This window comes from Rhinatrema bivittatum, chromosome 9, assembly GCF_901001135.1.
Source record: "Rhinatrema bivittatum chromosome 9, aRhiBiv1.1, whole genome shotgun sequence".
Taxonomy (NCBI): Eukaryota; Metazoa; Chordata; class Amphibia; order Gymnophiona; family Rhinatrematidae; genus Rhinatrema; species Rhinatrema bivittatum.
Genome location: NC_042623.1, coordinates 266,585,134 through 266,610,866, shown reverse-complemented (window position 1 = coordinate 266,610,866; position 25,733 = coordinate 266,585,134). Strand labels below are relative to the sequence as shown.

General features: G+C 44.3%; 2 protein-coding genes across 2 annotated transcripts in view; one reads left to right on the top strand and one right to left on the bottom strand.

Annotated features, from left to right (window-relative positions):
• Positions 1-301: 301 nt before the first annotated feature.
• Positions 302-23,801, bottom strand: WDR53 (WD repeat domain 53). The gene is made up of 3 exons (XM_029614978.1): positions 23,629-23,801; positions 20,092-20,591; positions 302-1,724 (listed from the first exon to the last, which is right to left on the bottom strand). The coding sequence occupies exons 2-3, from the start codon at positions 20,569-20,571 to the stop codon at positions 1,119-1,121; spliced, it is 1,086 nt and encodes a 361-aa protein (XP_029470838.1). The 5' UTR covers positions 20,572-20,591; positions 23,629-23,801; the 3' UTR covers positions 302-1,118.
• A 249-nt stretch (positions 23,802-24,050) lies between these two features.
• Positions 24,051-25,733, top strand: part of FBXO45 (F-box protein 45) — a 32,015-nt gene continuing 30,332 nt past the window's right edge. Inside the window, exon 1 of the mRNA XM_029614979.1 lies at positions 24,051-24,446. Within this exon, the coding sequence (XP_029470839.1) occupies positions 24,201-24,446 (246 nt within the window). The 5' untranslated portion in view covers positions 24,051-24,200. The remainder of the gene's footprint in view (positions 24,447-25,733) is intronic.

The window sequence follows — 25,733 nt, the reverse complement described above, 5'->3', positions numbered from 1 at the left end:
TAGGGACGCACCCGAAATTACACGCACAGTGCCTGCGCAGAGCCAATGTACTGCACGTAATTATGTCTTATGGAGGGCGATACAGTACGCACAAAAATGCACCCAAGATGGCACCATCACAGCCTACCATGCGGTGTGCCAAGCCTAGAGCTGCTCAACCCACTCGGAAGCCCAATTCCCCTTACCCCAACAGGAACAACGTTGGTGCGGCGTGCCAAACACTGAGAACAGGCGGGGAGGAGGGGGAGTCCTACTGAAAATCTCTCTAATTGTCTCTGGATGGGAACGTAAATATTCTTCCTTTTTTTTTTTTTTTTTTAAATTTACCTGGACTGAGTACAGAGACGGTCTCCAGCTGCGGGGGGAGAGGGCTTTAGCAGTCACTGCTGCGCTCAGCTTCCTGCACGCAATGCCCTTCAGCTGCCTAACCTGCAAAGTCCACGCCAGGAACTAGCTACTGGACCAAGGCACACCTCTGAGGGATCTCAGAAATTGCTTCAGGAATTCTCAACTGGGGGAGGGATCTTTAGGCATCACCACAGGAGAGCAGGGCTCAACTTTCTCCAATTTAGAATGTAGAATTTCTCCTTCCATAAAGTACAGCAATCTCCATTAGGAGAGGTACATCCACCATCTGCTGGAGGAGAATACTGGAGTGCTGAGGTCACTGCAGGGGTGTATGTACTGTGACATCAGCTTTGCAGCCTTACTCCGTCTCCATGTGCTGGCAGGGGAGCATAACCCATTGGTCCTGAGTCCATCTGGCTACATGCTAGAAAAATGTTATTTTTACTTTATTACACTTGGGTAAGTGGAAGTAGAGCGTGACAAAATAATTCATCCAGGTTCACAAAGAGTCAGCGACAGAGCTAGGCTGAGAACTAAGGTAAAAGATATAGATTGCATAGGGTTATAGACAATCAGTGGAAGACAAAGAACTATGCTGATTCCAAAACCCGTGGCCTAACCACTGGACTCTCTTTCTGTAAATAAGCTCGGCTGATATGTGGTGACTTCTATGTGCATGGGCAGGATTCCCTGGAAACTATTTACCTTGCAGTATCCTAAACCAGTTTTTTTTTTTTTGTTTAAGTGTCTCTTGCTTTCTCTGGCATTATCTAAGGTTCACTCAAGGGATACACAGAGATACAACTGCTCTGATCGGCCACTAGTATCTTCTTGGAACTTCTGAACTCTGCACCCAAGATCCAGTTCACCTTCTCTCCATGCTCCCAGCTGAGCTTTGGCAAGAAGTTGTTGCACATGACCACAGATGGATGAACTGGTTTGGGGTCCTTTTTAGATGAGATAGCTGTCCTAGCCCTCTTCCTATCCCCATGTTTTACAGGGCTCCTCTGCTGATTCCCAAGTTCCCTACCCACATCCCAGAGCAACACCTTCCCATCATTCCCTCCAGACAGCAGCCAGCCAGGGCCTGGCAGGAAATCCAGGAAGTGCACCTGTGACACTCCCTGGGTATGACCTCTGAAGCCTAGCTCCTGCTCAAACTTGGTGCCGGTCACCCTAAAGACTCGAATTTTGCCATCCTCTGCACCACAGCCAATAACATTGCCACAGGGTGCCACAGTTAATGAATGTGCCAAGGGAGGATTAAAGAGCTGCCCGCAAGATTGTTGCTGTCCTTTCCCTTCCTCTTCCTGTGCTTCATCCTGGAGGTTCATGATCCAAAGCGGCCGAGCCTTCTGCAGGTTCCAAAGCATAACCTACAAGAGAAAAGACATCATGCTATGGAGATTTGCTTTTTGCAGTTCTTTTCACTTGTTAAACTCACTATTGCTGTCTCTTGTAAAGGCCTAAACCTGCCAATTTATTCTCATTCTTAAAAATGTGCCACCAAATCCTTCTAGTGTTGAAAAAGGAACAATGTCTTGAACAGTGCCAATTAATATGGTTAATTTATAAACTTCTTAAGAGAAAAGGATTTTTTCAGGATGAATGAAAAAAAAATGTACCCCAAAAAATGGGGCATAATCTCTAAGAACATAAGAACATGCCATACTGGGTCAGACCAAGAGTTCATCAAGCCCAGCATCCTGTTTCCAACAGTGGCCAATCCAGGCCATAAGAACCTGGCAAGTACCCAAAAACTAAGTCTATTCCATGTAACCATTGCTAATGGCAGTGGCTATTCTCTAAGTGAACTTAATAGCAGGTAATGGACTTCTCCTCCAAGAACTTATCCAATCCTTTTTTAAACACAGCTATACTAACTGCACTAACCACATCCTCTGGGAACAAATTCCAGAGTTTAATTGTGCGTTGAGTAAAAAAGAACTTTCTCCGATTAGTTTTAAATGTGCCCCAATGCTAACTTCATGGAGTGCCCCCTAGTCTTTCTACTATCCGAAAGAGTAAATAACCGATTCACATCTACCCGTTCTAGACCTCTCATGATTTTAAACACCTCTATCATATCCCCCCTCAGCCGTCTCTTCTCCAAGCTGAAAAGTCCTAACCTCTTTAGTCTTTCCTCATAGGGGAGCTGTTCCATTCCCTCTATCATTTTGGTCGCCCTTCTCTGTACCTTCTCCATCGCAATTATATCTTTTTTGAGATGTGGCGACCAGAATTGTACACAGTATTCAAGGTGCGGTCTCACCATGGAGCGATACAGAGGCATTATGACATTTTCCGTTGTATTCACCATTCCTTTTCTAATAATTCCCAACATTCTGTTTGCTTTTTTGACTGCCGCAGCACACTGCACTGACGATCTCGTTCTTGGGTGCTAGCTCCTAATATGGAACCTAACATTCAGGCCGATACAGTAAGGATGCGGTTGAAAGAGTGCGGCAGTGCCGGGCGCACCCGCATTTGTCGTACGCACAGTTCGGATGACATACCGCTCGATACAGTATTTAAATGGCATGCAAATACAAGCCGCGTCCAAGAAGCGCAATCCATTTTACTGTATAGCTGCTATACAGCACCTATACAGTATCCTGGGTGCGCTAGTACCTGTCATTTCAAATGACAGGTACCAGGAAGTGGATACAGGAGAAGGGCTGCCTGACCCCCTCACTCCCCGGGACAAGACCAAAGTGAATCGGGCAAACTTTCCCCCAGCCCCCGCTCACCTGCCCTGGCCGCGTCTATGGGTGCTGATCTCCCATGCTGACAGCTCCGGAGCAGCCCCAGTCCTTTCTCCCCTCCTCCCGGGGACAGCCGGCGGCGAGAGCAGCTTCAGCAGCCCGGGGCGGATCGGGCGCTCCCCATGGCTCGCTATTCTCTAAAAGATAATGAGCACACGCCGTGACCTCTGACATCGCACGCCGTGACCTGAGCGCCCGGCTGGACGTCCAAGGTCACGGCGTGTGCTCATTACCTTTTAGAGAATAGGAATCCTGGGAGCCATGGGGAGCGCCCGATCCACCCCGGGCTGCTGAAGCCGCTCTCACCGCTGGCTGTCCCCAGGAGGAGTGTCCTCTTCCGTGCTGCCCCCGGGAGGAGTGTCCTCTTCTGTGCTGCCCCCGGGAGGAGTGTCCTCTTCTGTGCTGCCCCCAGGAGGAGTGTCCTCTTCTGTGCTGCCCCCGGGAGGAGTGTCCTCTTCTGTGCTGCCCCCGGGAGGAGTGTCCTCTTCTGTGCTGCCCCCGGGAGGAGTGTCCTCTTCCGTGCTGCCCCCAGGAGGAGTGTCCTCTTCTGTGCTGCCCCCGGGAGGAGTGTCCTCTTCCATGCTGCCCCCTCTGCCCCTGCTGGGGCTCAAGTATGAGGCCGACCTGCAGCACCTCTCCTTGCCGATTCACCCCGTCCACCCAGACGTCAAAGTGAAGAGGCTTCCCTTCTACGACGTATACGACGAGCTGATCAAGCCCACCACGCTAGGTAAGCCCCGCGCCGGTGACCGGGTGGGCTCCATGTCGCCCGGGAAGGCCAAGCCAGTCCTGGCTTTGCCCCCTTCCATTGCACGGAGGCCTACGCCCGCTTTTCTTTGTAATACGTGCGGTGGGGCCTAACCTGTCCTAGGTAACCTGGAGTCCCCGGTAGCTCCATCTGTTTGCCTGGCTGACTTGGAATAGCTGGTCCATGCGAACTACTCCCCCTCCCTTTCCCTCCACAAAAAAAAGGGCATCAGCCATGAAAGTTCACGATGCGCGCTCCAAGGACCGGGTTTTGCTCTGCGTCCATTTCCTGTTGAGGGGGAGGGTGGTTCTCAACTGGATCATGGACGCGGCCAGGGCAGGTGAGCGGGGGCTGGGGGAAAGTTTGCCCGTGAAATTTCGTCTCGGCTTGCCTGACGCTCCACACTAACGCAGGGGTAAGGGTAGGCGGTAAATTAGCAGGTTAAACGTGCGGCAAAACTGCAGGTTAAAAAAGCGATAATCGGGGCGCACGTTACTGTATGGGAGGGAATAGCTAATCCGATCGTTTACATCTCATATACATGCCGCGGACAGAAAGGGTTTCCCGTTGATTTAAAGAAGTGGATGGGTTAAAAGGGATAGTGAATCGCAGGTTGGAATAACGCAGCCAAATTGTGAGTAGAAAGCGGGTTAGAAGCAGGGTAACCGCGGCCGCACTTTACTGTATCGGCCTGATTGTGTAACTATAGCATGGGTTATTTTTCCCTATATGCATCACCTTGCACTTATCTACATTAAATTTCATCTGCCATTTTGATGGCCCAATTTTCCAGTCTCACAAGGTCTTCCTGCAATTTATCACAATCTGCTTCTGATTTAACCACTCTGAATAATTTTGTATCATCTGCAAATTTGATTACATCACTCGTCGTATTTCTTTCCAGATCATTTATAAATATATTGAAAAGTACGTTGTGCATTTTACGGAATTTCAATAAGATGCTAAGTCAGCACTAATACTCTACCTGTATCTGTCACAGCTGTTACACCACATTTTCAAGTATCTTAAGTTGCTTCCTTGAGACATAATTGGAAGGACCCATATGACATCACACACACACTATCTAACTGGCTTATCAAGTCTGTATGATATCAGCAGAGACATCACAGTGTGGATGGACCAATCAGATATTGTATAGTGTAAGATAATTATTGAGTTGGACTTTATCCAGAACTGCTGTAGAGCAATTTAAAGAATTTTAAAAGGAGTGATTTTATTCTTAGCAGGTAAGTATTATCGAATGCTGCAGGTATATCCAAAAATGAAAACAGACTTGAAGTCCTGGTTTCCAGTTACATTATCAGCACAGCTTACTCAGATAGAAAGAAATAAGCAGCAGTTGTAATAACAACAACAATACTCAAACCCAGGACACATGTTTAGCTCCTCAGAAAATAAACCTGAATCAACAACGCAATGTCCAGAACAAAAATAGTGTCAGGCTGTGATCTGAGCCTTGGCTCATTAAGGGATAAAGGCAATCATCAGACAATGAGCTCTCTGTACAGGAGTCTGGATAAAAGGGTTACACCCTGACAGCTGACCAAAATATTTGTAAAGTAGGTAAGATTTGGTCTGGCTCAGTATGACACAAGTCTATAAGCCCAGCATCCTGTCTCTGACAGTGGCCAATCTAGGTCATAAGTACCTGGTAGAATCGGTAGGATCCTAAGGAATAGATTCTTTCCTTCTTGCTCCTAACCAGAGCTTTGCAATGGCTTTACCAAGTCTAAATGGCTAATAATGGTTTATGGACTTTTCATCCAGGAAACTGTCTAAACACTTTTTATACCCAGCTATGCTAATTACTTCCACCTCATCCTCTAGAAACAAATTCTACTGTTAACTTGGCACTGAGTGAAATAATACTTTCTCCAATTTGTTTTAACATGTGCTACCTGTTATCTTCATGGAGTGTCCCCTGCTCACAGTACTATTAGAAAGGGTAAATAACCATTCCCTATTTACTCATTACTTAAAGACCTCTATCTCCTCTCAGCTGCCTCTTCTCCAGGCTAAAGAGCCCTTACCTCTTTATCTTTTCCTCATAAAGGAACCATTTCATCGCTTTTATCACACAATCCAGTGGGAGCACTGAGAGGAGAGGATCACCTTGCTGATGGCTGAAATGAATCAGTAAGTTTTGCTTGGGAATTTATTTTTTTTTAAGTATTGGGAAGAAGTAAACTATTGGGGTATATTATTTAGTGTTTCTGCTTTTAAAAGTCAGTAAGGCAGTGAATAAACAGAAGTTAGAGTCCGATATGTGGAGGCTAGAGTGGCAGACCTGGAGGAGTTGAGGCAGACAGAGAGGTATATAGATGAGACCTTCAAGGGACACAGTAGCCAAGTCCCAACTTCAGACTTGCAGTCCTGGTGCTGCCTTGGAGGAAGAAGGTCTCATAATGGGAGAGCACCAACCAGGTGTAGCAGGAAAGGATCCTGTAGCAAGGACCTGCTCTCCAGGTGGTGCACTGTCCTTTCGCACCAAGGATGTGCCTCCAAGGGCTACTGCCCAGAAAGGAAGGTTTAGGACATAGTTGGTGATTTGATTATTAGGAATGTAGACAGCTGGGTGGTTGGTGGGTGTGAGGATCGCCTGGTAACATGCCTACCTGTTGCGAAGGTGGTGGACCTCACGCATCATCTAGATAGGATTTTAGACAGTGCTGGGGAGGAGCCGGCTGTCGTGGAACATGTGGGCACCAACGACATAGGAAAATGTGGCAGGGAGGTTCTGGAAGCCAAATTTAGGCTCTTAGGTAGAAAGCTTAAATCCAGAAAGTCCAGGGTAGCATTCTCTGACATGCTCCATGTTCCACGTGCAGGTCACCAGAGGCAGGCAGAGCTCCGGAGTCTCAATGCGTGGATGAGACGATGGTGTAAGGAAGAGGGATTCAGTTTTCTAAGGAACTGGGGAACCTTTCGGGGAAGGGGGAGTCTCTTCCGAAGTGAAGGGCTCCACCAGTCTGGAGATGGGCGCATGCAGTCTGGGTGGAACCAGACTGCTGGCGCTAACCTTTAAAAAGGAGATAGAGCAGCTTTTAAACTAGAACAAAGGGGAAAGCAGACAGTCGCTCAGCAGCGCATGGTTCGGAGAGAGGTATCTTCAAAGGATACTAATGATGCATGAGAATTAAGGCATCCCGACAGTGAGGTTCCAATAATAAGAAAAGTAGTCCAAGTGCCTGTAACTAAAAACTCACCTGAGTTAACAAATTCTAATTTATCCCTATCAATTAAAAAGCAGAATGAAAATACAAACAAGAAACACACTTTGAAATGTTTATATGCTAATGCCAGAAGTCTAAGAAGATGGTAAAATTAGAATGTATAGCAGTGAATGATGACATAGATTTAATTGGCATCTCAGAGACATGGTGGGAAGAGGATAACCAATGGGACAGTGCTATTCCGGGGTACAAATTATATCGCAATGACAGAGAGGAGCACCCGGGAGGAGGTGTGGCGCTTTATGTCCGGGATGGCATAGATTCTAATAGGATAAATATCCTGCATGAGACTAAATGCACAATCGAATCTTTATGGGTAGAAATCCTTTGTGTGTTGGGGAAGACTATAGTGATAGGAGTGTACTACCCTCCAACTGGTCAAGATGGTGAGACAGTGAAATTATAAGAGAAATTAGGGAAGTTAACCAAATTGGTAGTGCAGTAATAATGGGAGATTTCAATTACCCCAATATTGACTGGGTAAATGTATCATTGGGACATGCTAGAGAGATAAAGTTCCTGGATGGAATAAATGACAGTTTTATGGAGCAATTGTTTCAGGAACCAACAAGAGAGGGAGCAATTTTAGATCTAATTCTCAGTGGAGCACAGGATTTGGTGAGAGAGAGAGAGATCAAATTTGAATTAATGACTGGAAGGGGGACAATAAGAAAATCCACAGCAATAGTGCAAAACTTTGAAAAGGGAAGCTTTGATAAAATGAGAAAAATAGTTGGAGAAAAACTGAAAGGAGCAGCTACAAAGGTAAAAAGTGTGTAAGAGGCGTGGTCATTGTTAAAAAATACCATCCTAGAAGCACAGTCCAGATGTATTCCACACATTAAAAAAGGTGGAAGGAAAGCAAAAGGATTACCAGCATGGTTAAAAGGTGAGGTGAAAGAGGCTATTTTAGCCATAAGATCTTCATTCAAAATTAGAAGGATCCAACAGAAGAAAATAGGATAAAGCATAAGCGTTGGCAAGTTAAATGTAAGACATTGATAAGACAGGCTAAGAGAGAATTTGAAAAGAAGTTGGCCATAACGGCAAAAACTCACAGTAAAAACTTTTTTAAATATATCCGAAGCAGAAAGCCTGCGAGGGAGTCAGTTGGACCATTTGATGATCGAGGGGTTAAAGAGGCACTTAGAGAAGATAAGGCCATCATGGAAAGATTAAATGATTTCTTTTCTTCGGTGTTTACTGAAGAGGATGTTGGGGAGGTACCCGTAATGGAGAAGGTTTTCATGGGTAAAGATTCAGATGGACTGAATCAAATCACGGTGAACCTAGAAGATGTGGTAGGCTTGATTGACAAACTGAAGAGTAGTAAATCACCTGGACCGGATGGTATACACCCCAGGGTTCTGAAGGAACTAAAAAATGAAATTTCGGATCTATTAGTAAAAATTTGTAACCTAACATTAAAATCATCCATTGTACCTGAAGACCGGAGGGTGGCTAATGTAACCCCAATATTTAAAAAGGGCTCCAGGGGCGATCCTGGAAACTACAGACCAGTTAGCCTGACTTCAGTGCCAGGAAAAATAGTGGAAAGTGTTTTAAACATCAAAATCACAGAACATATAGAAAGACATGGTTTAATGGAACAAAGTCAGCATGGCTTTACCCAGGGCAAGTCTTGCCTCACAAATCTGTTTCACTTTTTTGAAGGAGTTAATAAACATGTGGATAAAGGTGAACCGGTAGATATAGTATACTTGGATTTTCAGAAGGCGTTTGACAAAGTTCCTCATGAGAGGCTTCTAAGAAAAGTAAAAAGTCATGGGATAGGTGGCGATGTCCTTTCGTGGATTGCAAACTGGCTAAAAGACAGGAAACAGAGAGGAGGATTAAATGGACAATTTTCTCAGTGGAGGGGAGTGGGCAGTGGAGTGCCTCGGGGATCTATACTGGGACTCGTGCTTTTCAATATATTTATAAATGTTCTGGTAAGGAACATGACAAGTGAGGTAATCAAATTTGCAAATGATACAAAATTATTCAGAGTAGTTAAATCACAAGCGGATTGTGATAAATTGCAGGAAGACCTTGTGAGACTGGAAAATTGGGCATCCAAATGGCAGATGAAATTTAATATGGATAAGTGCTGTTCAGCTTGGAGAAGAAACAGCTGAGGGGGGATATGATAGAGGTCTTTAAGATCATGAGAGGTCTTGAACGAGTAGATGTGAATCGGTTATTTACACTTTCAAATAATAGAAGAACCAGGGGGCATTTCATGAAGTTAGCAAGTAGCACATTTAAGACTAATCGGAGAAAATTCTTTCACTCAACGCACAATAAAGCTCTGGAATTTGTTGCCAGAGGATGTGGTTAGTGCAGTTAGTGTAGCTGGGTTCAAAAAAGGTTTGGCTAAGTTCTTGGAGGAGAAGTCCATTAACAGCTATTAATCAAATTTACTTAGGGAATAGCCACTGCTATTAATTGCATCAGTGACATGGGATCTTCTTAGTGTTTGGGTAACTGCCAGGTTCTTGTGGCCTGGTTTGGCCACTGTTGGAAACAGGATGCTGGGCTTGATGGACCCTTGGTCTGACCCAACATGGCAATTTCTTATGTTCTTATGTGATGCATATAGGGAAAAATAACCCACGCTATAGTTACACAATGGGGGGTAAATAAGAATGAACCAGAGAAGCAAACCTGAAGCTGCTCTTCTCTCTCCTCCTAACGAGGAGAGAGAAGAGCAGCCCGGTAGCCCTGCCAGTACCTGACCCAGAAGCCAGCCTTCTCCTCTGCCCACATTCTCCAGCCCTCCGGCCAAAACTGCTTCAGAGGGGGAACATAGGGATATTGCCTGAAGTTGGGACCGGGGTAAGTAAATTAGCCATAAGTATTAATATATTAAGTAGGCTAAGGTTTATGGCAAGTTTGAAACCACCCATGGTACAGAACTTTCTTTAGGGTAAACTGGTGCTTAGTGGCCAGGATGTCAGAGATAGGAATTGTTATCTTCTAAATGTCAAATCCTGACAAATCTGATGAATAAATGTCTATTTCTAAGGAGAACATTTCTTTTCCTGAACTTAGGATCGTGAAGTAAAGTGAGCGGGCAACTGGAAGTGTCCTGTAGCAGAAAGGTCCCTGCCACCCCTAAACTTACTTACAAACTGAACCTGCATTCCGTTCATGAACACTTGGGATAAAATGTAACGGAAGACTGGGTTCTGAAATATCCAGCTCATAAGTTTTGAACTTCTTTGAAGCTGGTGGATCCAACTGTGGTGGTTGCTGTATTGGGTGCTTTGACATCTCTGCACATTGGTGCATAGTGCAACTTAAGCTTCAATACATTGTGTGGTACTACATTCGCTGTGCCATGGGCTGCATGCTTTACTGCGTCGTGTGTCTTTTGTTTCATTGCATCACACTCCACATGCTTTGATGCATCATGCGTTCCGATGTGCCATTTGTCTTGGTGCATCGTGCATTGTGTCAATGCATTGTGTGCAGTAGACTTTGGCGCTGCATGCCAATGCATCCTGCATTGTTGAAGCAGCCTGTGTGCCCTTAAAAGCGCTGTCAACATTTTCCACTGTTTCAGCGCTAGGTTTTTGAGTTTGTCGACACATGACGCATCTGGTGTGCCCGTAAAAGTGGTTTGTCAGTGCACGTCAAGGTAGTGTACCTTTAGCCCTGGTGAAGACTGCATCAACTTTTTATCCATGTTCTTAAGGAATAAAACAAAACCTGATGGAAAAGGTTTTTTAGCCTGCTGACAAATTCCTACTCCCTCAAGCAGGCAATCTTCTGGGCATGCTGTTTCTGGACTTGCGGGGACATCCTCCTACAGTCCCCGAGGTTGAGGCCCAGGCAGAGGTAGCAATAGTTGTGACAGTCTGGAGTGACATTTATGTGCCCACAAGGGCAATATTTAAATCCCAGCCTCTTAGACATCGTAGCACTGAAAGGTGCTTTTTTTTTTTTTTTTTTTTTAAATCGATCGCAGAAATGAGGAGAGCTCTAGAGAAAGCGATGTCCACATGTCCTTACAAAGTACAGAAAAATACCAACTGAAGAGAACTGGCTACAATCAATTGCTCCGGAAGTGTCTTGCATGCACAGTGAAGCAACAGCTTTGTTAGCTTGGAGAAATGGCTGTGCCCTCCATGCTGTTGGAAGACATCTCCCCAGATAGCATGGCTAATTCAGCCAACTTACCATAGAAACATAGAAATGACGGCAGAAAAAGACCAAACTGTGCATCCAGTCTGCCGCGCTGTAGGTCACCACCATACTTATCAGTTTCCCAGACCGTTAAAAGTCAGAGCCGGGGGAGAGTGCGAGAGAGAAGGAGGGGGTCTGCCTTCCCCGGGGCCTACCTGAATCCGAGGACCCGAGAAACAAGCTGCCGGTAGGAAGTGCTGGGGCGCGGCTGAGTGACGTCAGCCAGGGCGTCCCTCCACCGACTATAAGACCCGCGGTGTGGACAGCATTGGCCGGGGAGAGTGCGAGAGAGAAGGAGGGGGTCTGCCTTCCCCGGGGCCTACCTGAATCCGAGGACCCGAGAAACAAGCTGCCGGTAGGAAGTGCTGGGGGCGCGGCTGAGTGACGTCAGCCAGGGCGTCACTCCACCGTAAATAAAAACAGCGGAAGTACGGCGCTTGGACGCCGCCGGCGCGCCTCCTAAGCCGCGCGCTCCAAAGGGGCGCGCGGCTTTGCCCGGCTTAGCCCGGAGTTCAGGTGGTATTTTGATCCTTTTAAGACTCTTCTATCCAGTTTGATGGGTAGAAAAAGGAAGGCAAAACTGTATACATCGTCACCCGTCCCTCCATATCGATCAGGACCCATGGACCAACATGTCATACGACAGTTGGAGACGCCGGAAGAGGACAGTCTGGGAGCTACATCGTTAGTCTCTCTAAGTCCTGGCGAGAGACTTCTACCTCCACCGCAGCCGAATTTGGAAACATCAAGAGAAGCGGCAAGTAATCAGCTGGGAGTAGTGCAAGGGGACTCTCGTGAATTACAATCACTTGATTCACCTGGAACTGTGGAAATAAGAACTTCCTTAACTTTAGATAGTGCTAGAGTTAAAATCCCAGTTGATACCCAATGTCACATAGAACAGGTAGTAATACCTGAAAATGTCACATTGGTAGACTTAGGGCGGATGATATCACGACTTGATAATAATATTATGTTGATGAACAACTTATTGTCAACTGTGATTAATGGTAATAGGGCGTTGATAGATGAACAGGCTAGGAAAGTTAATCAATGTGAAAAAGATTTAGGAGTATTAACAAATAAGGTTCAATTAGTGCAACAGTCTGGAGAAGTGTTTATTAGAGATAGCATTGTTATGCATAAAGAAATTGAATATATAGAAAATATGTTAAGAGTTAAGAATTTAAGAATTACAAATTTTCCAGTGACACGGTTGTTGTCACCTGAAGAGATGTTTAAAAAATTCTTAAAAGAAATACTGTCTTATGATGAGAGTGATATTCCAAAAATATCTAGAATATTTTATTTTCCTCAAAAAAGAGTAAAAAGGGATCAAGATAATATGGTTTCAGAGGCCCCCTCTAGTTTGGGGGTATCAACATTCCTAGAGGAGTCTATTGACATAATTACTAATAGAGCAACCCTCTTTATTTCTTTCTTAACAGAACAGGACAAAGAGAATGTTTTCAAGAAATTTTTCAGATACAAGGATGTTCTTTTCTGTGGCCAGAAGATTCAAATCTTCCCTGACGTGGCTCGCGCAACCCAGGCAAAGAGGAAGCATTTTTTGACTTTAAAAAACAAGGTGTTGGCATTAAATGCCACTTTTTTCTTAAAATTCCCATGTCTGTGTTTTGTGACATACCAGGGGAAGAAATTTGTCTTCTCAGACCCAGCACATTTAGAAATGATCCTGGTAGATAAAAATCAAGCCGTGACCTCAGAGAATGAAGTCCAAAAAAAATAGAATACCTCCTTTTCTCTATGTTTTAGCTGTACTAAGGCACCCATTATTAGGGAACCTTAGTTTAAGTTTTCTGTTTAATATATATGAGTAAAATATATATTTTTTCCTTTGTCTCTCCCCCAATTATATGATATGTTAACAGTTTAGTGATATGTTTTATTATTTTATGTACATGGAAATAATGGATGTATAGCATATTTTCCTGTTATATTCATGAAGATATCTTTAATGAAAATAATAAAATTTAAATTGAGAAAAGAAAAAAGTCAGAGCCCATGTTTATTGCTGTCTGAGTCCAATTCCCTGTTATGTCTTGCTGTTGAAGTGGAGAGCAAAGTTGGAGTTGCATCAAAATTATCAGGCTTATTGTTTAAGGATAGTAACCGCCGCACCAGCAAGTTACCCTCATGCTTGTTTTCCCAGACCGTAAAAGTCAGGGTCTTTGTTGGTTGCTGTCTGAATCCAATTCTTCTTTTCCTCTTTTCTCCCTGCCGGTGAAGTAGAGAGCAATGTTGGAGTTGCATCAACAGTATAAAAGCTTATTGGTTAATGGTAGTAACCGCCACACCAGCAAGTTACCCCCACGCAATGTTTTCTTCATTTAAGTGATTGGGGGCACCTTATTGATGGAAAAAGAGAGGGATTACATAGAAATATTTACTTTCTACTGAATTTAACTGCAGGACTAAGCACTGCCTCATCTCTATTAGTTTTCAAATTAAACATCAAGTATTAACTGATACAAGGGGGGGAAAAAAAAGCAAAATTTCAGATACACCATTGCAGAGATATCTCCAAAAAGGAAAAGAACTAACATAGCCCACAACTGAGACTCCGTTGGTTCGACAGGCACAATTGTTTAGTATCAGTGAGACCTCTTTTTCCATAGCTGCACCAACTCACTGGAACCTAATTCCTTATGAACTTGTGTCTTTGGACGATGTCAAAAAATTTAAATTAGCTTTAAAAGAGTTTCTGCTCAGTCGTGCTCACAATGTTTGTTAAACATTTTGTTATTTATTTAAAATAAATATTTAAATAAATATTTGTTTAAATAAATAAAATAAAATTTTGTTATTTATTTAACCCCCAGTTTACTTGACCCAAGTTTATTCTCCTGTTCGATGTAATTGCATTGCATTTGGTCATGCCTGTTTAATGTTATAATGTAAACCGAACTGATATGTAACTTTGCTACATGAATTTCGGTATATAAAAATGTTAAATAAATAAACAAACAGAAGCAAGTGAGAATTCTGTTAATAGAGCAAAAGTAAGTGAGAATACTGTTACTAGAGAAAAAGTGAGAATATTGTCAATAGAGAAAAGTTAAGGTGAATTCTGTCTATATTAAATCGACGAGAGTTATAAGTTTTGGTTTAGTGTCAATGTATATTTAGTACCATTATATGGTATTGTTCGTTTTAGTTTCTGTGAACCTAAAGACTAATTAGTATATACTTGACACACAATGTTTTTATTATGTATGTTGTTTTGTACATCACCTAGGCCTTTTTATGTTAGGCGATTAATAAATTTTAATAAATGTAAAAAAAAATAAATAAATAAAATTAGATAAATCAAAGAAATGCCATTTCAAGCCTCATCGCTATAAACAGTGACATTTCTAAGTGTAAGCCCAGCTATATGTTTCTCTTTTAGCTGCTGCCAACTGCTACTGTCCAGAGAATTTTTAACTAACACTTTCTTCAGACAGCAATAGTAATGTTATCAGCTGACTTAAGATTAACCCCTTCAGCACCTAGTCACTATGGAATACTGCCACCTGCTGTACAGTAAAAGACATTTAAATGACATATGGATAATAGCATTTACAAACTATCACCACACATTGTTTAGAGTTAAATGCTACTGCAGTAATTTTCCTTACTGTCCTCTAGTAATTATGTTAAATCTGATTACTTTATGATCACGATAGCCAAGTGGCCTCATCACTGTTACCTCTTGCACCAGATCCTGCATCACAGTGAGGATTTAATTTATTTTATACATTTATATTCCACCCTACAGAGCACATCTAAGGTGAACTACAACACTATATATAAAATATATTATACAAAATACATAATACCCCCAAGCATACATATAAAAACAAATAAAAATAATCTCTCATATTCCTCTCAACATATCACTGTAAAATTCTATTTCCAATTAAGCCATGAGTAATAACCTTTACTCCAGCTGTTTTAAAAAACAGATTGTCAGCATTTTCTGAAAAATTCCATAATCTAACACAGTGGTTCTCAGCAGGTGGGTCGGGAGGTCCTGGGAGGTCCTGGGAGGTGGGTCAGAGGGCCAGCTGATGGCTGCCTCCTTATCAGCCCGGGTGGGAGTTGATTGACTTCTCTCACACTGGGCCTGATGGGAGGCTCCTCTCACTTCCTTCTCTTCTTTCTGGCCCTGTGGGAGGCTGTTTCCTCCTTCAATCAGATCGAGACATTGCCAGCTCCTGCTGGTTCTGGTCCTGATGGGACACAAACTTTATCTTCCCCTGCTGAGTCTGGGAGCGATGCTGCTGATCTCCTCACCCTGTGCAGGGTGGGGGAGCTGGGAAGATGAAGGTGGAGCAGAGAGGGGGTGTGGGGGCTGCTGAGTAGGAAGGAATGGGAAACAGTGGATTGGGGTACCTGGGCGTCAAGCAGGGGAGAGAGAGGGAGCACAGGGAAGTGGATGCAGGGGGTCAGGAATGCTGGGCAGGGATATGAGTGTGAGCGGATGATTGAAAGGGAGTAATTGGGAAAAGTGAAGGATGATGGAGGCATAGAAGGGGAGTATTGGGGGTGTATAAGAGCCTTAATATGTCAGTTTTGGGAATGTGCATTTCTTCTCTCTTTGTACTTTGCTTAGTGAAGGAGGATATGTACTTCTGTTTCTAGCTCTCCAGAGTGGCTATTTGAGGTTTCCATTCCAGCTTGCACATCTCCACATTTGTAATTTGTGGTCCTTTATTCTGTTTTTGGTGAAGGACGGATCTGTATGTGTGACAGAGGTATTTTACTAGTAGGTAGGGATTTGTATCAATCTCTGTTGCGTTTTCTGATTCTCAATGCCGTTTGAGTTCTTGGAATTAGTGTTGCAATGATATGGAAGGTTTGCTGCACGTGCTGAGTGTTTTGGGGTTTTTTTTTTCAGGTTTTGTATTTTACAATGCGCCTGGTACTAAGGGAGTTTTATTCCTGAGACAGCACCAGAATATCTTTTTTTTATAACGAGTGGTATTTGAAATATCCTAGTTCTGCTCTGCATCCACTGTTTGGGGCTGGGGGAGCAGGGCCGGGTTCCTGTGGATGCAGAGTTTATGTTTGCATTTAGCTCCAGGATGGTCAAGTGTTCAGGGTGTCACGTCTGTAAGCTTTATCTGCCAGGTGTGTCCCAACAGAAAAAAGACTGAGTACCACCGAGCAAAAATATTTTACAAAATGGCAGCATCCAGGACTGAGCTTAGGGGCACCCCTGGTTCTCACTGGTGTGTGTGGGGGGGCCACTACTAGCCTATTATTTATATGGAAAGGAGGGCCAGGGTATGGGGGTTTGACTGAATAAGGGGGAGGGGTTGTCATTGGGCAGCACCTTTGCTCTATTTAGCTTTTTTTTCAGGGCTGCCAAATGAAGGCAGCCCCAAAGTGGGCCTAATGCACCCGGTGAATTTTTCTACTTTTTCAAAGGTCGTGCCAGGCCACAGGGCACTTTGAATAGGCCTCAGCCGCATTCTTGTGTCCCACAAGATAAAAGAATGCGGATATACTGCCACAATATTTTGTCGGAAGGGACAAATCATCACGGGACCACTGCTCCCCCCCGGCAATAAAATATCAAGGCTTAGTAAAATCCATGCCTAAGCTTAACAAATGAGGTATTAATACCTGATGAGGAAAGAGAACAAGTACTGAAGTAGGCCCACGGTTCACAAGCAAAGCTGTAAGACTTTCTAGCTGAACGTTTCCTGGCGGATACTAAAACATCTTCAACTTCTTTTTGCAAAGATAAGGTTGCGATCAGTGAGCGCTCAACATCCAGGCTGCATAGTTGAGAAATAGGAGGTTCAGATGGTACAGATAGCTCTCTTCTTTAGTCAATAAGATCAGATCAGCCCCTAGAGGAATCGGGGGTGCTGATGGATAGCTGTACTAGATACAAGAACCACTTGGGCCATGCTGGTGCAATAAGTAGCAGGCGGGCCCTGTGCTTGAACACTTTTGCAATGTTCCGGTATTAAGGGAATCAGTGGAAGAGCATACATGTAATATGCATTCCAGGAGCGCAGAAAAGTGACCTGAGTGGATCCAACTATGTTTGGAAAAATGGAACAAAATCTTTCCACTCTTCTGTTGCTCTGGAAGCAGAGGTTGAGCCTGATACCACTGGAATTGCCAAAAAGGACATCTCTGGAAGTAAGAACTCTTAAAAGTGAGGTAGGGGTGCCTTGATGACTGTTGCTCAGAGCCCATAGAAAGCAACTAGACTGCTACATGTTGTTCCTTTATTTGAGCAATCATTTCTTTATGTTTTGTCTCCAAAGAGATGATCATCTTTGCAAGGAACATCTGTAATTTCTCATGGACATCATCACGTAAACTGCTGGCACATAATCACTCCATGCAACTTGCCCCAATGGAAGCAGACAATGGACAGGGCATTGCATCGAATGCCTCACATACCAATTTGTCAAATGCACTCCTCTAAGTCCAGGAGCGGCTGTGGATATAAGGAATGGTCCCATCAACTGGGCTTAGCAGAGGCTTCAATTTCTGTAAGCACTGCAACATGGAGAATTGGTGTGTGGAAATGCAAGCATTAAGCTTAGAGTTCTAGACAAATTTGGTATAAAGATGTTCCAGAAGTCTAGGATCTTCTCCTGCTGGTGCACTGGAGAGTATCCTGGTCATCTTTGCCCACTTAAGCACGGACTCCAGTACAACCAATCTGATGGGATAACACTCAGGTAGGGGTTCAGATGGGATTCCCGGTGATCCTTCCTCTGATTCAAGGGGAAAACGAGACACTGATCCAAGACCCCAACAATGATGTAGATGGAGGTTAGGTCCTTGGTCGACTCAGAGGGAAATACTCCTGAGGAACATCCTCTTAACTGGCTAGACTCCACTGTGAGTGTGGCAAGGACTTGAATCCCCTTGCAGGGCTTCTGATGGGTATCCCTTCTGCCATCAAGGAGGCAAAGAAAGTCTTCACCAACTCTTTGCCCCTTGGTCCAGAGGCTGTCATGCTTTCTAACCAGATGGAAGTGGAACATTCTCTTTAGAAACCAAGATAGAATCTTCTTGAAGGCTCTCTGGATTCTGTAATATTTGCCCGGGGGGGAAGTGCAGTTAGAGATTGAAAGCACCTCTGAGCTGATGGGACCTGGTATTTCTAGATGAAGGCCTTGCTCAAGTAGTCTCAATGGAGAAATAGCTCTTGAGATAGATGGTGGTAAGTACAACACCTCTCCCTATGCACCTCCCATCCTCCCCTGAATGTTTCGAACGATTGGTGATCTGAGGTATAGTTGCATCAGCCGCACTGATCCACGATCCAGGGCTTGGGGCATCAAGGGAGGAAGCAGCATCTGTGTCAAGGCTTGATGTGGCATTAGTGGTGCTATGGCTCAATGCAACAACTGAAATGATATATATTGATCTGTATTTCCTGATTTCTTCTGCTTAGCATAGAGTTATGCTGTCTCCATGCATGCACATACATTGGAATAAAGCAGAAGTATTACCGGCAGTACCAGGTGTGTTTACTGGCTAATAAACCTAGCCTGGGGTCTGGCAGGGCTCCAGAGTCCCATCTGCTCCTAAACTGGTCTACCTTTCCCTTCTTTTCTTCCATGCTGTACCTAAATCTCAGGCCTTCATGTCTCATTACATCCCCTTCTGCCCTCCTTTTGCACAGGGCGCCCTCATTTTTGCCCCACTCTGTTGCCTCAGCTTACAAGCATTTTCCCTTGCCTTTCCCCATCCCTGGAATTACCTCCTACCTGAAATAAGTTTGCACCCCATGTGTCTTTAGGTCTTTCCTAAAGAAACATTTTCAGACAGCTTTTCTTTTTACATTTAGAGTTTGCTCATACCATTTCATTGGAAGCTCAAGGCAAGTTATATTCATGGTCCAAGAGGGCTTACAATCTAAAGGTCTAATTTACTAAGCATTTTTTCCCTAGACACGGAAGGGGAGAAAATCCTTAGTAATTCAATTCTTAAGTTTGTATCTAAGGTAATGGAGGGTGAAGTGACTTGCCTAAAGTCACAAGGAGCAGAAGATGGAATTGAACCCTGGCTCCCCTGATTCTCAGCCTCTTGCTCTAGCCTCTAGGTTACTGCCTTGCTCCATTCATGCCCTCCTTATCTCTGTTATATATTTCCCTTCCCTCCCAATTAGATTGTAAGACCTTTGGGGCAGGGAACTGCCTTACCCATTACCTTGTGTGACCTGTGTTTACTCTTCACTGTATGTTTGTATTAATGCAACCATATTTCTCTTGTGAAGTGCTGGGTACACAAATAGAATGAGCCCTTATAATTAACAGCAAGATGACTCAAGGATGGCTATGTTGTACTCAACAGGCATGGCTCATAAACTATATTCAAACATTACTATTTTATCATAAAGCTTAAAATGTTATCTCCATGTTCAAAGAAACAGAAAGCATTGTAGGTGGCTACTGTGTCCTAATTCTTCTGAGAGTTTTTATATGATTATGGAACAAAATGACCATAGAGGTAAGAGAAAGATTCCACCCACCCACCCCCGCACTAAACTAAGGTAGATCATCAGAAAGGTGAATGTGTGTTCTGCTTATATCAGGAACTGGGAATCTGCCATCCACAACCATTTGTGCTAAATTATTATGTAACTACTGCTTTTGATGCCTGATTTTAGCTAAACTGTCTGCAAATCCAAAATCAAACAAAATTGGGAACCACTGGAGCACAGTGTCCTCATCCCCATACAGCTTTCAGAAAGCTCAACTTCTACGTGCTCAGCTTTGTCACCAAGTTCACACCACATCACCTGCATATCCAGCCCACATGATACCAAGCTCTGCGGTCTCTGAGGTCGGAAGGCCACAGCTGAACAGATATTGGAATGCTTCCTCAGGCATCGGCTGACTTTCTTGCTCTCCAAGTCCACGACCTTTATGACCCCCGAGTCATCTGCAGTAGCCAGGAGATTGCCTGTTTCATTGACTGAAATGCAGTTGATCTCATCCTCATTCACATGGAAGTACTCCACAGGTGTGGTGAGAGCACGCAGGTCTAGCACGCTAACCATTTCCCCATGAGATACGTACAGTCTGCTGGGGCAGGTGGGAGAGAATGCCACACTGGTAACATCTTCTGCTCCGTCTAGTTTTGTATGTCCAGATACATCACCTTGCTCACTCCAGGTAGTGAGTTCTCCCCTCTCTGCTCCAGAAACTACCAAACCCTCTTTGCTCGCATTCAGACACAGAACAGAGTACGAATGACCACAAGTCCACTTCAGTGTCATGGTTCCTCAGGAGAGAAAATCTGCAGGGACAGTAGAAAAGAACAGAAGTACACTGAACAAAATAAGTTTTTTCCAGCAATGAGCAATAATAAAAATGAGACTTCTGGCTTGCTTGCGTCTGTGATGAGACACGATCTCCTCAGCTCATATTCACTTTTCAGACTTAAATTTGCCAATGTGAAAACAAGAACCGTGTTCTATTCTGTGCTGAATCATGACCAAGTAATGACCATTAGCACTCCCACACTTTGCAAGGACGCACGTACAGATAAGGACTGCTGTCAGAAGGCAGGCACAGAAACCTGCTCTGAAACCAAATGAGTACCAGCATGGATTAGCCCTGGAGTGCCTGTCACCCTTCCCCTTCACAAGCACATCACTGCCAGAGTATGGTACTCACTTTACAGCAAACAGAAGGTGGCAGTGCTCTGATTAACACTGGAGGTGGCCTTATTTATACATTTAACTGCACCTGATGCTTTAAAACCAGCCTTCAAAATATCGCCTTTCATGTTTCTTGGTCACATTACTTTCTCTTTATATTTTATTCATAGATTTTTGGTGGTACTAATTTTTTTTTATACTTGAAATTTTTATTTATTTTTTACAGTGTGCATCTTTTATTATGGACATGCTCCATTTTTAGAACTCTATAATCATAAATCTGCTCTATGTGCTATATTCATATTTTTAACTCAGCAGTTTCTTCCAGCTCAACTGAAATCAGGGCTTAGATTGGATACCATGAGACTTCTTTTGCAATTACTCATTTCACATCCCGTCCCAAACTTTAGTCACTGCAATCATCAATCCTACATCCAACCACTAGGTGTCACCATTGCACAAGTTATGCCATCCTCTTCCCAAGGGCTGAGACTGCTGCTTCCACAGCAGTCCAAAGCCCTGTTCAAACCTTGGCAGAGGAAAACCTGAGCGGGAATCAAACCTAGGTCTCTCTGCATGACAGTGCATAGCACAGCCCAATAATCTATATTTTTATTATGACACGAAATATTTTTTCAATACTTTATATATTACTTTGCAGCACATGTACAAATTTTTGTGCCAATAAAGTTCCCTGAACTTGAATTGAGTGAATGCCTCCATGCAATTCTGATAAGAAACAGCAAAGCATTACCTCATATATAATAGCAAGAAAGAGTACACAAGAGGAGTTTTAGAAACTTTAAATGCAAACGTCTTTTCAGGAATAAAATTAAAATCCAAATAAAAGGGAGATCCCACCAATCCTGTTCACAGATCAACTTAAATTATACCACAAACTCTGATAGTACTGCTGGTTCTCAGAATTCTCACTGAAACGAGCGGGAGAAGCAGATGCCTGTAGCATAATGCAAAAGAGGAGCATCTCATTGTGTTCTTGGCACCATGCTCCTGGAACAGCTATCAGAAGTCCTTCACATGCATGGACCTGGCCAAGATCAGGCAGGGGTGCTGGAACCATGGCAATACACTCACCTACCAAATTTCAGGTAAAATCATGCATAAGGAGGCCTTCTGATCTATACATAAGACAAACAGTAAAACTAGAAGTACTCAGCACTGATGAAGTGACCTAAAAAATACCAACTCTCAAGGCCGACAATGGTGTATGTTGACTCCTGTCGATCACGTTTTCGTTCATACTGTAATCTCCTTCGAACTTTGCTGTTATTGTGATGAAGCGGATATATTTTAAAAATTCAAACTGCCCTCCCCCACCATCCATGACCTGGGTTCCTTTCAAAAACAACCAACTTCTCTTTATAGCTAGAGGACGCAGAAAACCACCTCCCATGCCAGTTTATTTTACCTGGCCTTATGCCGTTTCCTTCTTGTGCTTCCAGAGATACTGCTTTTCTCCATTCCCTGGGTTATCTATCCACAGTCCTTTCTTTTATACCGCTTGGCTCCTCCCTATTTCCTATTCTGGTTCAGCTTACCACTGGAAATCTTAGCTCTCCCTTTCTAATATGGCACCTAACATTGTGTAACTGTAGCAAGGGTTATTTTTCCTTATATGCATCACCTTGCACTTATCCACATTAAATTTCATCTGCCATTTGGATGCTCAATTTTCCAGTCTCAGAAGTCTTCCTGGAAAATTGGGCATCCAAATGGCAGATGAAATGTAATGTGGTTATTATCTAAGTCAACTCAATTAATAGCAGGTAATGGACTTCTCCTCCAAGAACTTATCCAATCCTATTTTAAACACAGCTATACTAACTGCACTAACCACATCCTCTGGCAACAAATTCCAGAGTTTAATTGTGCGTTGAGTAAAAAAGAACTTTCTCCGATTAGTTTTAAATGTGCCCCATGCTAACTTCATGGAGTGCCCCCTAGTCTTTCTACTATCCGAAAGAGTAAATAACTGATTCACATCTACCCGTTCTAGACCTCTCATGATTTTAAACACCTCTATCATATCCTCCCTCAGCCATCTCTTCTCCAAGCTGAAAAGTCCTAACCTCTTTAGTCTTTCCTCATAGGGGAGCTGTTCCATCCCCTTTATCATTTTGGTCGCCCTTCTCTGTACCTTCTCCATCGCAATTATATCTTTTTTGTAATACGGCGACCAGAATTGTACACAGTATTCAAGGTGCGGTCTCACCATGGAGTGATACAGAGGCATTATGACATTTTCCGTTTTATTCACCATTCCCTTCCTAATAATTCCCAACATTCTGTTTGCTTTTTTGACTGCCGCAGCACACTGAACCGACGATTTCAATGTGTTATCCACTATGACTATAGGGAAAAATAACCCATGCTATAGTTACACAATGTTGGGTTCCATATTAGGTGCCACCACCCAAGAAAGATCTAGGCGTCATTGTGGATAACGCATTGAAATCGTCCACTATAAAGCGATAGGCGAGTATAGGGCCGCATACAACGTTAACGCAGCTGGGATGAATCCTGCTAGGACGGCCATAGCTCTCAATCCTGTCAGGATAACAAGCACGGAGAATGCACACTGGAAGGTATAACTGTTGCCCCCCACTATAATCATCATGCAAGCGAGTGAGCGCCCCAGCCGGGAAGACTGACCGGGAATCCCCCAGCGAGGGCACGCGAAGATGGAGGCCGCAGCACCACTCCTTACTCTTCCTTCCCATGCCGCCCCGTGACGTCGGCAACAAGGTTACAGCGTTCCCGAAAGTCGCGTCTAAACTCTGCGACTCACCGTCGCGCTATCGACTGTGAGTGCGCGCGCGCAGAAACCCGTCGCTCACTACATACGCAAGGTTGCGTCGCAGCCTTCCACGCCGCCAACGTGCCCTCAGTAAATATGGCGGATGCTCGTCTTCTCGCGATTATTACCAAAAAAACCCATGTAAATAACTGAAGACGTGGAAGGCTCTCTTTTTAGTAAGTAATGGGTGTGTCCTTATAAAATAATGCATTACACTCCCTCAATAAATAGCTCGCCATGGCATTTATTTTTTTTTATTATTATAGATTTTTGTTTTTTGAGCCATCGCTTCTCCGAGATGTCTGTGCTGCGCTCTTGCGCGTGCGCAGACGCTCCCCGCCTCGCGGCGCGGCAGTGAGCGCCTCGCTCCTCTTTCCGCGAGCAGTGGCTGCGCGCGTGGCGGCAGTGGGGGGGGTGGTGGCGGCAGATGGCGGGGGCGGCGGCCGCCCCTCCGCAGCTGCCGGGTCGCCTGCCCGCCCGGGCGCTGGAGCTGGTCTTCTCCTGCCTGGAGCTGGCGGAGCTGCGCAGCTGTGCGCTGGTGTGCAAGCACTGGTACCGCTGCCTGCACGCCGACGAGAACAGCGAGGTGTGGCGGAGCCTGTGCGCTCGCACGCTGGCCGAGGAGGCCGTGCGCACCGACATCCTCTGCAGCCTGCCCAGCTACAAGGCCAAGGTAAGGAGGGAAGCGCACGCACTCGCAGGCCGCCTCCATCTCCGGCCACCGCACAAACGCGCATTGCCTGGTGATCCCTCATGGGGGGCGCTCGCATTGCGATTGCTAGCGCCCCCCCCCCCCTTTCAGCTGTAACAGCACGGACGTGGGTCCTAGCTTGTAGCAGGGAGAGAGATAGGAACATCTGGAGCATCCTGTAACTTCCAGCTGCAGGCAGAGAGCATCATCCCTGCTGGAGGTCACGGTGCAGCGTTAACTGCATTGATTCACATAGGCAATATAATTCGCATCAAGGCTGTAGGATTGCGCCATTATGTGTATCCGTTTTTGGAGGAAGCAAAATCTCAGAGCCACCGTCTCGCTTTTTCTGTTTTGAACTCCACATATACATATTGATTGACTTTATTTCATACTACCCCGCCTTATGGGGTGAAAGGAGCTGTATGTCGTTCGTGAGTCATCCTTCTGACTAACAGTGCAGTTGGCTGCATTTGTTGACTGTTGGATAATGCAGTGCACTCAGCACTAATTCACCGTACAATTCATGAACCTTTCATTGTATATGCTACTTCTAAGATAATTCTGTACAAAAAAAATTAAAATTATACATATATTTTACAACTTTGTAGACTTTTTGGATACATTATTATCCTGGGCTTCTCGTTGTTTAGCCAGTGTGATCCCGTTTTAGCTCTTGGAAATTCACATGATCCTATAGAGTGAAAATCTTCAGAAGGATATCTGTCCTGTTAGTCTGTGTAACAAAAATGACAAGACTAGACAAATTTAACTGTTCTCATATTGATCCCATAGGATGATCAAAACAAATTATCAGCCGTGCAGTCCCCCTCTAATAACCAGTCCAATTCACCTTTCCAGGCAATCCAGCTGATCTCATCTTTCAACTTCCACCCTTTCCAGGCAATCTTTTTCTCAGCCTCCATCATCTCCAGAGGAACTCCTCTAAACCTTCTCCACCTCCAGTGAACCCTCTCTCTCAATCTCTAATCTTTTTACATTCCCTATCCCTATGCTATCCCTTCTCTTTCACACCTTCCAGCCTTTTTTTTTTTTGCATCCCCAATCTCCTTATGCCCTTCTTGTAACCCCCAGTTTTTCCTTTGTTATTCCTGCTCCACTCATCCCCCATCCCCTCCCTCCTTCCCTCCAACCCCCTTCCCATTTCCACTGTTACATCCCTCAGTCAACCTTGTGTCATTCCCCCTCCAGTTATCAAGCTCTTCCTGTACCTGATCCCTCCTCCAAACATTCCCCTGGTTAGGATCA